Source organism: Acipenser ruthenus, chromosome 6 (assembly GCF_902713425.1).
Source record: "Acipenser ruthenus chromosome 6, fAciRut3.2 maternal haplotype, whole genome shotgun sequence".
Taxonomy (NCBI): domain Eukaryota; kingdom Metazoa; phylum Chordata; class Actinopteri; order Acipenseriformes; family Acipenseridae; genus Acipenser; species Acipenser ruthenus.
The window spans coordinates 61,989,896-62,005,184 of NC_081194.1; the positions used below are offsets into that span (position 1 = coordinate 61,989,896).

A 15,289-nucleotide genomic window follows, 5' to 3' on the forward strand; every position below is an offset into this window, starting at 1 on the left:
GTGATGGCAACATCGTAAATCATCCATGTACGCAGCTCACCTGCAGCCCTGTAGAGGATTTTTGGCTCAAAGAATATGCAGGGGTTCTTGTCCTCAATGCAAGATAGCAGCAGCCCTTTAGCTTGAACTGGGCTTCTTGGAATAACAATCTGAAATAAATGAATGCAGAGAAACAGGATACAACATCATTTTAATGAATTGATGACATTTTGTTTGCAAGTGACGATTAAAAATGAAGTATTTGTTATGGAAGAACTTTCACCTTTAATTAAACTATCATAGGGCATATACTATATGCAGAAATCAACTCATCCCATCTGTATCAAATCCTGCGTAGGACCATGTGAAATGTTACTCATTTTAAGGTAATTAGTCCTACTTGCATACATTTTTAAATGTAATTCAATGTAAAATCTTGAAAGACCGACAATATGTAACACAAATGGGGCGTCCCTCATATTGGTTTGTTTATACAAATGCAATCCTTGGTTCTGTATATAAAAGTTGCACCTTTTTGTTGCATGTTAGTTTCAGTCACAGGCAAGACAAGAACAGACTATTACAGGCAAAAGATTCATGAACAGACGTTGTTGCAGAGTTTCACTCCCAACTATCACAACGGTATTAGTGGCAGCAACAGGGCGACTTACAGTTATATACAAAATAAAATGCACAGCAAGAATTACAGTACAATTAAGAGCAAGATACAAAATACAATGACTTCAGTCCTAATAAGAGCAAATACAAAACACAGTACAATTTGATATCGGGGCAATTTAAGAGCAGATAAAAAGTGTTGACAGTTACGTCAGGGTTGGATACGAGTGCAAGTGAAATACAAAACACTACAGATTGGATTAAGTGCAGGATTAAATACAGTAAAATAGGGAGCAGATAAGTGCAAGTTAAAGTGCATTAAAGGCAGTGTGCTATATTGTCCAGAAGGGATGAGTTGAGTTTTACAGGTGTTGCCTGAAGAGGTCTGTCTTGAGGAGGCGCCGGAAGGTGATTAGGGACTGGGCAGTCCTGAAATCCGTAGGAAGGTCGTTCCTATGGGGCGAGGGTGGAGAAGGAGTGGGCTCTGAAAGCAGGGGAGCATAGAGGAGGTACAGCCAGTCTTCTAGTGCAGGCGGAGAGGAAAGTTGGGTGGGGGTGTAGGGAGAGATTAGGGTCTGGAGGTAGCTGGGTGCAGTCTGGTCAAGGCATCGGTAGGCGGGTACTCCCGGTAGGCGATAATCCCTTATCCTCTCTAGTTTAAAAAGTCCTTTGACATTTTTCACATGCATATTATTCGACAAAGCTAAAAACAAAATGTCAGATATTCACTGATGATATTCAGATGGATATGACTGCATAGTGAGCACATATTGATTTTTGGTCTGCGTTTCCTGCCTCCGGGATACATTTTGGCACATTTGCTGCTTTCACACATGTGGTCAAAATTAGTTTATTCCAGCTGACATATATTAGGCATTCACAGTGCAGCAAAGAAAGTGTGTGTGACCAACAACTTCAGCATGGCACACTGCCTAAATCAGTTACGACAGAGAGCTATGTGGAAGACCTTGTGGCGCCAGTAATTACAAATGTCTAATATAAACAATAATAGTCTAGATTTCCAAATTTAAATTGGGGGGAAAAAAAGGCAGAAGATTTAAGCATTTCATAAATTAAATATACACACTCCTGAGACATATTTACACCTGGAAAGTCATTATTACTCTACTTTTACCTAATAATCATTTTCGGTACTGTAACAATACATTAACTCAAAATGTACAGTCTCTATACTCCAAAAACAAAGTCATAACCCTACTAATACAAAGTCATTACAAACAGTCTCTGCAATAAGAGGCTTTTTACATCCTGGTGATAGCAGCTTTGTTAAATTACAGACACAAAAGGGTTCATTTTTCTTCTGCAATACCCATAATTGATATTGATCAATACAGAATACATAGAATACAGTTGTTTAAACCCAATTTCTCAAAGCGTTACGTCTTAATTATCAAGAAACCAAAAAATCTTGTGTCACAGGTCAAAGTGAAGGGTGCCAAGACTTAGTTTTTTGCATTTTTGTAATGAGATGTTTAAGAGCTACAGTAGTCCTTAATTATTTGATTTTCTTTATTCATCCGTTTATTTAATCCTTTAGTTTTTCACTCCTATGTTGTTACATGCCACTCATTTTTAAAACTTATCTGTACCTTATCTGTAAGAGCTTCTCGATGAGCGATACTGAGTGAAATAACTGCAATCCAGTGTTCATATAAAATGTTTTTAATAAGGACGTACCTTGTACATTGGGCAGCACTGAATGAGCGTTTTTGAGGACGTGCCAGGTATGTCTTACAGCAGTTAAGGGGTTAAAAAAATACCTTATTCTGAATGTAGTTGTATTGCAAGTTACTGTGCGACAGGCAGTTTACTATTTGTTTTAATAATACCTAATTAAAATACAAGACCTTAAGGTTATATATAGAACATTTACTTGCAAGCGAATTCTTACCCACCATATTATGTGCTTACCTTAACTCCAGGACAATGTGCAAAGAAGGCCTCTGGACTCTGGGAGTGATATAGTGATCCATGGCCCACACAACCCCAGGGTGCTCGGATTGTCAAACTCCCACAATCAAACAGGTTCCCAGAGCGGTACCGGTATTTAGCAGCCTCATTTACAATCTAAAGATGGGAAGATTAAGAAGTATGTGTACTGTGGGCAGGATGGTTGCCATTACTATTACTCTGACAATTAGTAAGGATAGGTTATCTTCATTCTGAGCATTTGCATAAAAAATAAAGGCAACAAAACAAAAAAAGCACGGGTATAGACACTGGTGGATTATCATAAAAACTGTATCGACACAAAAACACTCAAACACCTTACAAAACCAATTACCTTCAGAATATATTCAGTGAATTTTATTTATTTAAAGTGGTTAGAATTGGTCAACTGTTATAGGAGGTCGCTGTGAAAAACATACCTGGTCAAAGGCAGGGTAGATGTAGTCAGCAAACTGGATTTCAGCAATTGCAGTCGCACCAGTTACTGCAATTCCAACACCGAAGCCTACAATTCCTTGCTCACACAATGGAGTATTGAAGATCCTGTCCTGACCTAAGAAAATGAAAGGAGGGAGGGGTTAACAAACATAAATAAGCATATTACTCATTAGTATATGTGATGACTGTTTCTGAGTAGGTCAATTAATTAAATATATCATTACTTTTTTTATGAAAAAGCACAAACAATTCAAACTCAAATAGCCAGGCCATAAACGGTACCAAAATCAGACAGCGGAGGTAATGCAAAACCAGCCTTAGTTTGTTTGATTTTCTCAGTTTTGTTTTTATTCTTATAATGCAATCCACAGAACATGCTTTATTTGTGGCAGGGTTCCAGTTTGAAGTAGCAATGGAATAATTACAGAAGCCGTTGGGGTTTGATAGGCCAGAAATCAAAATCAAGAGGAAATTGTTTTTTTTTCCCCAATGTTGCAACAACTAAATTAACTATAACAATTAATGAAACTAAAAAGATTCAAACTATCTCAGACTTTTAGGTAGGAGATCTCTAAAGTACACTTATGGAGACATTTCTGAAGAAAAATAAATTGGAGTACATTTTAGAACTTATTTTTTACATTCAAACTAATATAATCGTAGGGTATATTTCATCAGAGTGAAAATAATAATGTTCAGATTCTCAGCTGTTTAGAAAGGTATAATCCGGTATACTTTCGGTGGATATTTGTCCTGATACATAAGCCGAAAGTCATGTCAGTCATATCTCAGACAGGTAGAATGTTCACCGGAGCGGAAGGGTTAAAGATTGGTTTCTAAACTACACTATCCACAAGAATGGTGATGAAGCTTTCTTTAATACGTTTTGGTTTACTATAAGGCCATTGGATAAAGAGAAATAATTTAGTTTTGTGGGCGTTTCAGTGGGAGACTGAGGGTACTCAGCGGACAGTCGAGTCAGAATTCAGAGAAGGCAGCAGTTTAGTTTAAAGGTTTTTGTAATTTTTATTATGTTAAATATTCTTCCTAGAGCTGGCAGTCAAACTTTACTGGGCTCCTACTGCAGACAAAGTACTGTTCCATTCATTTCAATTTTAAAGTAAAGTTTGCTACTGTGTGTGACTGAGGGTTTGTGAATTAAAATGATACATGTATTTGTGTACTCTATATATATTTTTGCTTTCAGGTTTAGTTGGATTTTTTTTTTTTTTTTTCCATTTTCATTTGTATGAAGTAATTGTCCAACGAGCAGAGCAGAACGGCAAAACTTGTTGTCCCTCTGTGGCAAAGTGGTTCGCAGGGTACAGGTGTAGGAGTGACGTTGTGTGCAAGGAAGAGACAGACAGTGATAATCCAATCAGAAAATAGATTTATTTTCTTAATCCAGGTCTGGTGACCTTCAACAATAATCCGAGGCAATACACAGCAATGTGTATTGCACTGTTCTATAAAACGGGTTTGCAATCCCAAATAATAAACAGTTATTACATCCACAATATACAAACACGGTCACCAGTCCTGGGTGAGTGCTGTAGTGGTCGTGGTGCAAATACAGTGTATCGTGATACAGGTGCAGTGATGTCCGGGTTAGTGCTGGCCTCTGGCGAAAGCTCCAGAACGTGTTAGCCGTCTCTACTACTACTCAATGATTTAGTGTACAGGAGTTCCGACCCCTTTCTAGATGACCGACTTCCTTTTAACCCAGGGAATGAACTGTCAGGCCATCCAGTCCAGGGTACTCTGTTCTCTTTACTTCACGCGCTCACAGGTCGGGAGGCAGATTTACCACCAAGACTCACTCTGTTTCTGTCACACCCTCACACAAATCTTGTTGTCCCCGGCGTCAGGCAATATGAATTGTACACCCCTGTTAATTTTTTTTTGTAAGCAAGGTATTATGGGCAACTAAGAAATCTTCAATGAAGGAGCAAAGAGGAGCTGTATGCTGTACAGTATGTTCCACAGATTATCTATTCAAAACTGTAGTTTTAATGAAGTTTGCCACGTTTACATTTTTTATAAGCATGTAAACCATCTTAAGTAAACTAAACAGACAACAAAAAAAAAAACAATCACGTAATTAATACATAAACCATTATCTAACAATTAGAAATGGCATCATTAAACCATTTGTCACTTAAACAATAATTCTCATGTACTATAGCCAATTAAATAAACCCATAAATCCTGCCTGTAGTGCACATCCATATGCTGTGTATGTCTTACATGTGCAGTTTTGAAAGAAGCAAAATAACAAACATCTATTTAAAAAAAAAAAAAAACGAATAATAATAATAATAATAATAATAATAATAATAATAATAATAATAACAACAACAACAACTACTATCAAATAGGTTTAAAGAAATCTTGCTTAGGCTTTATTAAATTTAAGGTTACTGGGGAACCAAAAGAAATTAATCTTCCTAAATAAGGGGGCACTTTCCTGCGTCATCCTCTCTAGTATTTCTGAAGCCAATATAATCTAAACAGCATCATAAGGAATGCTGCAAAGAGTCTTTTTATAACGACATTCATTTAAATGGTAATGAGACAGTTCTGAACTGACGTCTGTTCTCTATTTCCCTTGTCAAAGTAAAAAAAAAAAAAAAACAACATCTGAGTAACAGCTCTGTTTGAACTCTTGTTTGGAGGTGAAAAGCAACGGCCCTGCATTATCTGAAGTCTCGTGCGTCAGCCAGAGAGAAAGCATCATGCACTGACCGTTTGGATTAACCTGCCTTGAGTATAAATAGATCTTGCAGCAGCAGCTGCAGTTTAAAGCAGTTTTGCATAGCAGGGTCTGCTATTTACTTAAATCAATCACTTCAGGCTAATGAAAACATCTGTCAGCAACCTGTACAGTACTCTGCCAATAAACATTCAAAATTACACTGCTTTACCACCTTTTATACCAGTTTGACATAGCTAAATTATTATTTTTTTGGTTGCAAATTTACAGATTTGAACCACCCACACATCATAATGGCATGTAAACAATGCCAAGTTGAAACGAGTGTTCAACACACTGAAGTCACAGAAAGATTAATTCCATTAAATGTACAAGATCCAACCCCCACAACATATAACACACATACCTGTCAATATATTATTAATATATTAATATTATTAATATATGGGCCATGGTAATATGTTTGTATGTCATACTAGAAGTTAAGCTACACAAAATGGGGGGGGGAGCCCTTGTATACAAAAATATCATTGCATATTGAGATTTTGTCATGTGAACACTTTTGGGTGCTGTGAACAGGTCAGCTCACGTGGTGATGTCAGGCCAGGAAGTAGAAAACAACCAAAATGGCACAGTGGCCAAAATAAATAGACAGATACAAAACAAACACGAAAGAAAAACAAGTGTTGTGCTGGTGTAAACTTGTCTCTTTCCTCTGCTGGACAACCCAACCCCGATCAGCCAGCGCTGTAGGTTTATAGACATGTGACCGTCTCCAGATTAGCAATAAATTAATCTACCTGGAGATGGTCACATTCTGCACGAGTTTAGCATGGATGGGGAATTTTGACCCCATCCATGCTGCAAAACAACAATAACAAAACATTGTGTTTTTTTACAAACTAAACTGTTTTAAAATAATTAATACAACACAGTAACATGCACACACAGGGGCAGGGTGTACCCCATCACAGGTGCACATCTCCACTCTTGTCTAAATTAGCAAAGACTTACTTATTCAGCTTTATGTTTTGGCTACTGCCTTAGAACTGTAGCAACTGACCTTTTCCACAGACTATTGAATCATATACAGTGGTTTGCAGAAGTACTCACCTCCCTGCAAAGTTTTCACATTTTGTTGGCATCTGAGCATACTCCACGACACTTTCAAATTAGATTTTACATGTAGAATCTACACAAACTACTCCACATTGATAAAGTTACAAATGCATATATAATATAAATAAGTAAGATTTACAGAGAAAAACCGATTATTCTCAGTTGCCTAAATCAGATTAATCAGATGATTATTATTATTATTATTATTTATTATTATTATTATTATTATTATTATTATTATTATTAATCAGAGATTAATCTCTGTAGCCCTAAATCAGCTCAGGTGCAAATAATTTGTTTGAAACGTCACAAAATTAGTGAAATGGTTTCAGTCTGTGTGTACTCAAAGTGGTTTAACTTGTAGATAATTTCCCTCAGGTATATAAAGACTTTCAAGATGCAACTCACATAGTGATCCAACAAAGCAACCATGATGACCAAGGAGCTTTTGAAACAAGTCAGGGATAAAGTGGTAGAGAGGCACAGAGCAGGAGAAGGGTACAAGAAAATTCCAAAAGGTGCTGATTATCCCTCTCAGCACAGTGAAGTCCATCATTAAAAAGTGGAAGATGCCTCATACCACCTAGACACTACCCAGATCAGGTCGCCCTCCCAAACTGACCAGCCGGGCAAACAGGAAACTGGTTTGGGATGTCACTCTGAAGCCAACAATGAGCTTGAGAGATCTGCAAAGTTCTGTGTCTGAGATGGCACACATCAACAATATGCCATCCCTACACAAGGTTGGCCTGCATGGAAGGGTGGCAAGAAAGAAGCCATTACTCAAAAAGCCTCATCTTAAAGCATGTATGGAGTTTGCGAAAAAGCATGTAGATGATACTGCAGACATGTGGAAAAAGGTTTTGTGGTCAAATTTATGACGAGACTTGAAGATTGCAGTCCATCGACGATCCCCAACAAACTTATCAGAACTGGAGCAATTTTCCTGTGAAGAATGGGCAAACATGTCACCATCCTACTGGGCAAAGCTAGTAGAGACCTATCCAAAAAGACTCATAGCAGTAATTGCTGCAAAAGGTGCTTCTACTAAGTACTGACTTAAGGGGCTGAACACTTATGCAACCAGTACATATCATTTTGTACAATTTCTTTCTAAGTTTTGCTGACATTTAACCTCCTCCTCATATAACAGTGTTCAGTTTAACCACTACAGCTTTGAATAAAAAAAGTTTGTTTAAAAAACTGTGCACATATTATTTGTAATTCAACAAAATGTGACATTATTGGTAGGGGGTGAATACTTCTGCAAACCACTGTATCTTGGAAGCCATATGATGTTTATAGCAGTCATAGTTTTAAACCACAATAAAATACATGTACTGTGCACACATGCTGGAATATTCTTTAAGAGACTGGACAAGAGGTTATGTTACTAAAAAAAAAAAAAAAAGTCTCAGCACCTCGATTTATAAGGTTTTTCCTTTTTTTTCTGGAAGTCATTAGTAGTGCTAAGGAAAGAAAATTTAGACATAATCCCGGGAAATATATTATATATTATTTTATTATTATTTTTTTTTTTTTACATTTTATTAATTAACAGTTGAGGAAATCTGTCTTCATTTTATTTTCCTCTTATGTAGGATGACATTCAGCTTACCAAGACTAAAAATGTATATAAGCTATAAATAAAAGAAAACATAAGTTGAATTTAATTTTAGAGACATTTTACATTTTGCTTGGCAGCCTCTATGAACCCATAATCCTAAAAGTATGTATTTCTTGCAACTCACATCATTCTGTCACAAAACAACCATACCACATTTTTTTTTTGTAGTACTCAGTTGCCAAAGTGGGGGGAAAACAAGTTGTATGCTTTTAGCAATAATAGTTGTGATTTAACTCAGTTACTGTCTGCCATCCAGTGGATATTACAATATTACACATTTTCTAAACATCTACTTGAGCACTGACTACCTGAAAACAAAAGCCAGGCATGTAACATAATTCTCCAGGACCAAATATATGCACAATTATTTATTTCTCTTTTTTTTGTTAACAATAGTACTTCCAATGGTTGAATAACCACTGGAAAAAGTTACTGGCATGACATTTTTTATTGCACTTTCTCACCATGCTTAGATTTTCTTAAATGTTATTGCACTGAAGTCTAGTAAAATCATTCAGTTCAATGCCATGGCACTAGACTCAGCCCTGACTGGCAGATTTAAATAATTAAACGAATCAAAGACATGACACGGATTAACTGAGAACGAACAAACGAAATGTTTCCTAGCCTGAGCACACAACCTCAGTTTAAAAAAAAAAAAAAAGATTCCAATTTACATGCATTACATGATCTGCATTTAACTGCATTTAAAAAGTGAGGAATGGGTCGAGGCAGAGGTATTTTATTTGCAATTAAAACCAATACATTGTTTAATTTTTAATGAAAAGTATATGTAATGTGAGAAAATGTAGCAGTACCAGTCACTTGAGTATTATTAACTTTTTTTTTTTTTTTTTTTTTTTGTTAAAGTAAGGTGGGAGGGTAAAACAGCAAACCTTTATTAAAATGACCGAGAGAATCACAGAATAGAACTGCAGTGTGGCAACCAAAAGACACATTGTCAAAGCATACAGTTAGTATAATTGATTTGGCCTGGCTGGAGGGTAAAACAGAGTGGCAGTAAAACATTACATTTTTTGCTGGACAACACTGATAATGGAACTTGATTAAGAGAATCATAGCGATCATGACCAATGTATTGGGTCAGAGGTCAATGCAAATATAACCCTCCAAATAGGAAGGGAGTACCTCAAATGGAGGCTGACAGCTTTGTAAGCTACTGCTACAAAATAGTTATTTTTTCTTATATAAAACCAACGATGGAAGGTGACAAAGAGACTCCTAGGATACAGTTGTGTACTGAATATGAAGCCATCATTTCAAAGTGCTTGGTCTTTATCATCCAAAAGGTCATGACCACAATATTAGTCACATTAGGTCATAGGTCAATGTGAAGGGCACAGTAAAGTTTTGCCAAAAGGATTTTCAATAATATTGACAATATGAAGAAGTAGGCCCCTAAAACAGATATGAGCTGTTAAAAAATGTGGAGTTTGCAAAATTGCTGTCAAATACCTAACCACTAGTAAATAGTTGCAAAAAAAGGTTTGCACATGAAAAGTGAAAAACAGCAAAGGAAATTAAATTTGGACTGCCACAATATAAAGTCATCAGACCATATTTTCAACAAAGAAAAAAAAAAAAAGACCTCATTGTACTCCAATAAATGTTCTGAAGTATTACATCAATATAAAAAAAATACATAATTTTATAATTAAGTTGTGGATCTATCTGACCCAAATCCAGCGATTAACAGAATTGTTGCATTATACTAAAATATATTTTGGAACATATTGAACAGACGTGACTGGCTCATAGAAGACTTCCTTGGGCAGAACTCTTAGCTATATCAGCCCTTCCTTCCAACAGGGTATTACTGTACATTTTGAATATAAAAAAAAATAAGTCATCAGATTTAAAAAGGGCAAAACAAGATTCCCTTCCCCATGCAAAATGCAGAGCATTCTTTACCGTAGTATAGTGTCAGCTATAGTTTTTAAAAAGAAATATAGGTTTGATGACTGCTATATTATATATTGGTCTTTGAAACCTACACATGCAAGATCTACAGCTAATTAATTGCAAATGGAAGCGCACAACAATAAGCTACTAACAACTGAAGGAGCAAGATGGGCCGAATGGCCTCCTTTCATTTGTAAACTTTATGTTCTAACAGGTAAGATATTATTCCATAGTACTGTATAATACGTACCCCTTTTTATCATCTATATTTTAATTCATACCTTTTTAATATCCTACTATGTGTGCCCGATATCAATTTCTATTGTTGTTTCTGCCAAGATCATTATTTACATTGCTATATATTCTTCAAACATTCCTCAACCAAGTTGAATTTGAGAGGTACAGTGGTTCAAAAAATGATCACTAGTGGTGTGCAGCTGCAGTTCAGTTGTTTCCAGTTACAAACTCGGTCGCCAGAGTTGCAGAAGGACCATAAATTACAGCTGCACACCCCCTAGTGTTAACAATTGTTCTGAATAGTCTTTACAAAAGAAGCCCCACATTAGTTAGTGTGGTATATACTGACCTAAGCAGAAAAGTCAATATAAATTTATTTAAATAAAATAAAACATACCCCTTTAAGAGAGGGATAGGTTAAATTTCATATACTCGTGTAAATGATGAAAAACACAGGAAAATCCATGCCCAGTTTCATATGGAAACCCGCATTTCACATGTAAATATTAATGAGCGTGTTTATCCTTAACTAAAAATATTGCAAGGTAGCAGGTCATTTACTGTAGATTCCAAGACGGCAGAAAGCAGTGGCTGATGGGTGACTTTATAGTTAGCAGGCTGTAGTTCACCTTAATGCTAATGCGGGTGGCTTTTTTGCTGTGTCTGGTCTGTCATGTTGTATATCTCTTGTGGTTTTACAGTTCTGTATAAAACCACTTACCATGAACTGCATTATACCCTTGTTATGGTATTAAAGCAGGTGTTTGAGAATACCCTTGCTGTAAAAACTACGCTAAAGTTAAACACGAATATCAAGTGAGCTGCTTAAATGTCTAACTGAATTAATTCCCGTCCTTTTTTTGATCCCAGCTATGTCTAAAGACAACGCGTGTCTGCCCTCCACGTTAATAAATATAGTTGGTGAACTGGATGTCACTCGTGTACCACTTCTCTGCACATGGAAACCGCAGTTTCACAAAATTTCACTAGTAATCTTCAAACAGCACGAGTTCTTTATGCATCGCTAATTTACATATCAACCCCCACCTTTCCTATTCATTTGCATGACGTCGGGTGAAAAGCCCGGTTTACTCGAGTAAAATAAACTGAGCGAACAGAAAAAACATTTTTCACATGATATTTCTCTCGAGTAAATGTCTCGAGTTAAAAAAATAACTTGCATGGAAACCCCATGATTGACAATTTACATTAAAATAAATAAATAAATAAATCCCTATACTGCAGCAAAATCTCAGTGTGTGTTCTAGTTTGTGTAACTGAGTTTGGGAAATTAAGCAAACGCCCCATATATGTAGAAATATAATTCTATTGGCCTGAATGCCAACTCAATGACTATGTGATATAGGCAGACAACAGAATGCGACATATGATGATGTACAATATTTGGCCTCTTGTCTGCTGGGTTTAATAAGACCCCCACATAAGTGCAGTTAGCTGTAATGGAAGAGAAGGGGGAGGTGGAGGGAGGTTGATGATAGTACTAGTATGATAAACCACCTGTAAATCAGTGATTTTATACAGTAATGAGACAGAGCACTGGGGCTGTCCTTCCTCCCAAACTATACTTCACAAGCATCATTTTAGGAAATCAAGACAAACACCTCGCTATAGAGAAATATAACTGTATTGAACAGAATGCAAATACAATTAATACAGTGTGATACTGACAGACCAAAGGACGAGATGTATGATGATATATAATATTTGGCTTAGTAAGACAATCGCCAATTTATATTTTTATGAAGACCGGAGACCCCAAATCCCAAAGGGTTCCTCTTTCTACCAAAACAGAATTATTATAAGCACTGGTTCAAAGGCAACAGAGGAGAGGAAAAAATTGCCTTGGAGCAGGAAAACCTCTGATAGTCCGTCCTTTGAGCCGCCCCATGCTCTTATTCAGGCCCGGAAGAAGGCCTAGGCCTTGTTCAATTAGGGAGACAGCGTGGTCAATGGTGGTAAAATTAAGAGAAATGTTTTACTTTGTTTTAATGTTAATGTTAATGCTAGGAATGGGAACGTTAACCTTTTCAAACCAGAATATATTCTTGTAGCCAGTTCGATGGGGCCAATATGGTAGTCAGAAAAAGGACTTTGAAGAGATGTAACGTAAAATGTTGTATGATTTCTTAATTATTAAAAGAAAATCGACAGTTTCTGGTTCTAAAAGGGCAGGTAGTACGTTTTTACAATGGAAGGACATGTAAACCTGAAGGGAAGACCAGACCATTAATTAAATAGAGAACAAAATCTCAGGGTGGAGGAGTATTTTAATTTATTATATGTGTGTATTAGGGCTGGGTATCGGCAGTGTCTTTGCAATACGAGGGTCATGATACAATACAGAAAATGAAGCATGAAACATAAAAATCACACAATTGTCGCGTTTGCTTGTGCGAGTGTTTGCAATAACACCAGACTGCACTTTTGGTCAAATAAGCTTCTTATTTGTGCTGTTATTATTTGTTTATTTAGCAGACGCCTTTATCCAAGGCGACTTACAGAGACTACGGTGTGTGAACTATGCATCAGCTGCAGAGTCACTTACAATTACGTCTCACCCGAAAGACGGAGCACAAGGAGGTTAAGTGACTTGCTCAGGGTCACACAATGAGTCAGTGGCTGAGGTGGGATTTGAACCGGGGACCTCCCCTGTTGTATCACTAAGGCTGTATCTAAGCTCCTAGTCGAATCAGTGGCACCATGAATATTATTTTTGGCCAAATTATCCTTTGTATTTTTTAATTATGAAAGTTGATGTTGTTTTTAAATTAGATTTTTTTTATACCATTTTATTTTTACAATGGAAAAGTGACCTACAGGGCATGAAGTTAAAGTCATGAAGGGCAAGGCAATGTTGCCTTCGTTGGGTGTGAAGATTCAGGGGCACCAAGGCAGTTCTAGAAGGCAAGAAGGCAAAACATAAATCCAACCCAAGGGCACCAAGGCGATGTCAGACTCATTCATAAAACAACAAAAAAGAAATACAGAGAACCTATTATGTTGATGAAATTTGAATAAAAAAAAAACACGAATCAATGTTTTTGTGAGTGATTCACATTTTTATGGTGCATTGCTGGACACTCTATTCAGGAAAAAAAACGCTATGTTGTTTTTAACATTCTAACCCCTTTTGTGAAGGCGCACATTTTACTAGTGAAAAAGCAGAACTACATAAGGTAGTGAGAATGTATTACACAAAATAAATGAAACCAGAAATCGATGCACTTCTAAAGATTGTGTTTCGTTCACTATTATGTTATCTCTCCTACTCGTTTCATAACGCAGGGAGCTGCTTGAACCATGTCATAGCTACTTGAGGTGGGGGGGATAACATTGAATTATAAAAATGCAGCGGCCATTGAAATGTCTATATAAATTAGCAATGTATATACACTGAAGACATGAAAGGGAGTTAGAATGTGTATTGCACCATTGCATTTTAAAGTATTACAATTTAAGTTGTTCTGTCACAAATCAATTTATTTCTATGTAATCTCGTCCTTGCTGCAGTACTGTACTTGACAACTGTGAGTTCACATTATTATTATTATTATTATTATTATTATTATTATTAGGGACAAATTGCCAGTGAAGATTCCTGGAAGCGCGGTCATATTGAGCTCAGTCTAAGAGTGTCGCTCCTCTGTTTGCCCTTCATTAACCAATGATACAGCACGTCTTTCTCGTGACTTAGTGCTGAGAGGCACAGTAAAAAGAATGGCAACAATACTACATTATGCTAATGAGTCATTTTCTCACAGTACGAGATTAAATTGAATTGTGACACAACAGGCCAGCTGACGCTGAGCAAGTCTGTGAATGGGTTGTAGATCAGATGTGCTGGTGCTGAGGGAACCAGCGGCAATGACGAGCGAGCTTACAGGCACACTATGTGTCGAAACACGTTGTGTTTGTTTCTTCTTTTGTTTCAGTAAATAATATCCTTGATCATTCATCCTTAACCATGACACACTTGAGTGACTATGACTGAAGAATATGCGCTTAATCACCTAATTAGCGAGACAGTTGATTGGACACTGGATATGGAGTGATTTCAGCAGTTGAATTGCAAGCTTGATTAAAAGCAATAAAAGAAAATCACAGAAAAAAAACAATATGCCACATCTATCAAGACAGCAGCGCCTTCGTGCAATCGGCATGTTGGAGGCTGGACTAGGGCAGCGTACTGTGGCTCGCCGTCTTGGGTGCTCACAGCCAGCAATTTCAAACCTGGCGAGACGGTATAACCAGACACACTCTGTCAATAACAGGCCACAAAATGGGAGACCAAGAGTCACAATACCTGCCCAAGATTGGCAGATCATTTTGCAGCATCTTCGTGATGTCAATTGTTAATCAGCACAATAAAAAGTCACAGCACCTGCTCTAAAACAGAGTTTGTCATTTTTTGATCACATCTAGTGAATTTTATCCAAATATAAAGGGATATGTTTCTTTTGATGCTCAGTATACATACACTCCTCCAACCTGAATATAAAACCGAGCTTTTTTATATTAATGGGATTGATCTAGAGGTAGTTCTAGAGTGAAGGGGATAAATAGTACTGGAGTGGGCTTCTCCACAATGGGAACAGATATGGAGAAAACTACACGATGTATACAGCAAATTCACCAACCTCCAA

General features: G+C 36.8%; 1 protein-coding gene across 2 annotated transcripts in view; it reads right to left on the reverse strand.

Annotated features, from left to right (window-relative positions):
• bckdhb (branched chain keto acid dehydrogenase E1 subunit beta) overlaps positions 1 to 15,289 on the reverse strand; it is a 122,155-nt gene that overhangs the window by 98,916 nt on the left and 7,950 nt on the right. For both annotated transcript variants that reach the window (XM_034018402.3, XM_034018401.3), the window contains exons 4-6: positions 2,988 to 3,121; positions 2,530 to 2,685; positions 41 to 149 (exon numbers count right to left, since the gene is read on the reverse strand). In XM_034018402.3, coding sequence (XP_033874293.1) covers positions 41 to 149; positions 2,530 to 2,685; positions 2,988 to 3,121 — 399 coding nt within the window. The remainder of the gene's footprint in view (positions 1 to 40; positions 150 to 2,529; positions 2,686 to 2,987; positions 3,122 to 15,289) is intronic.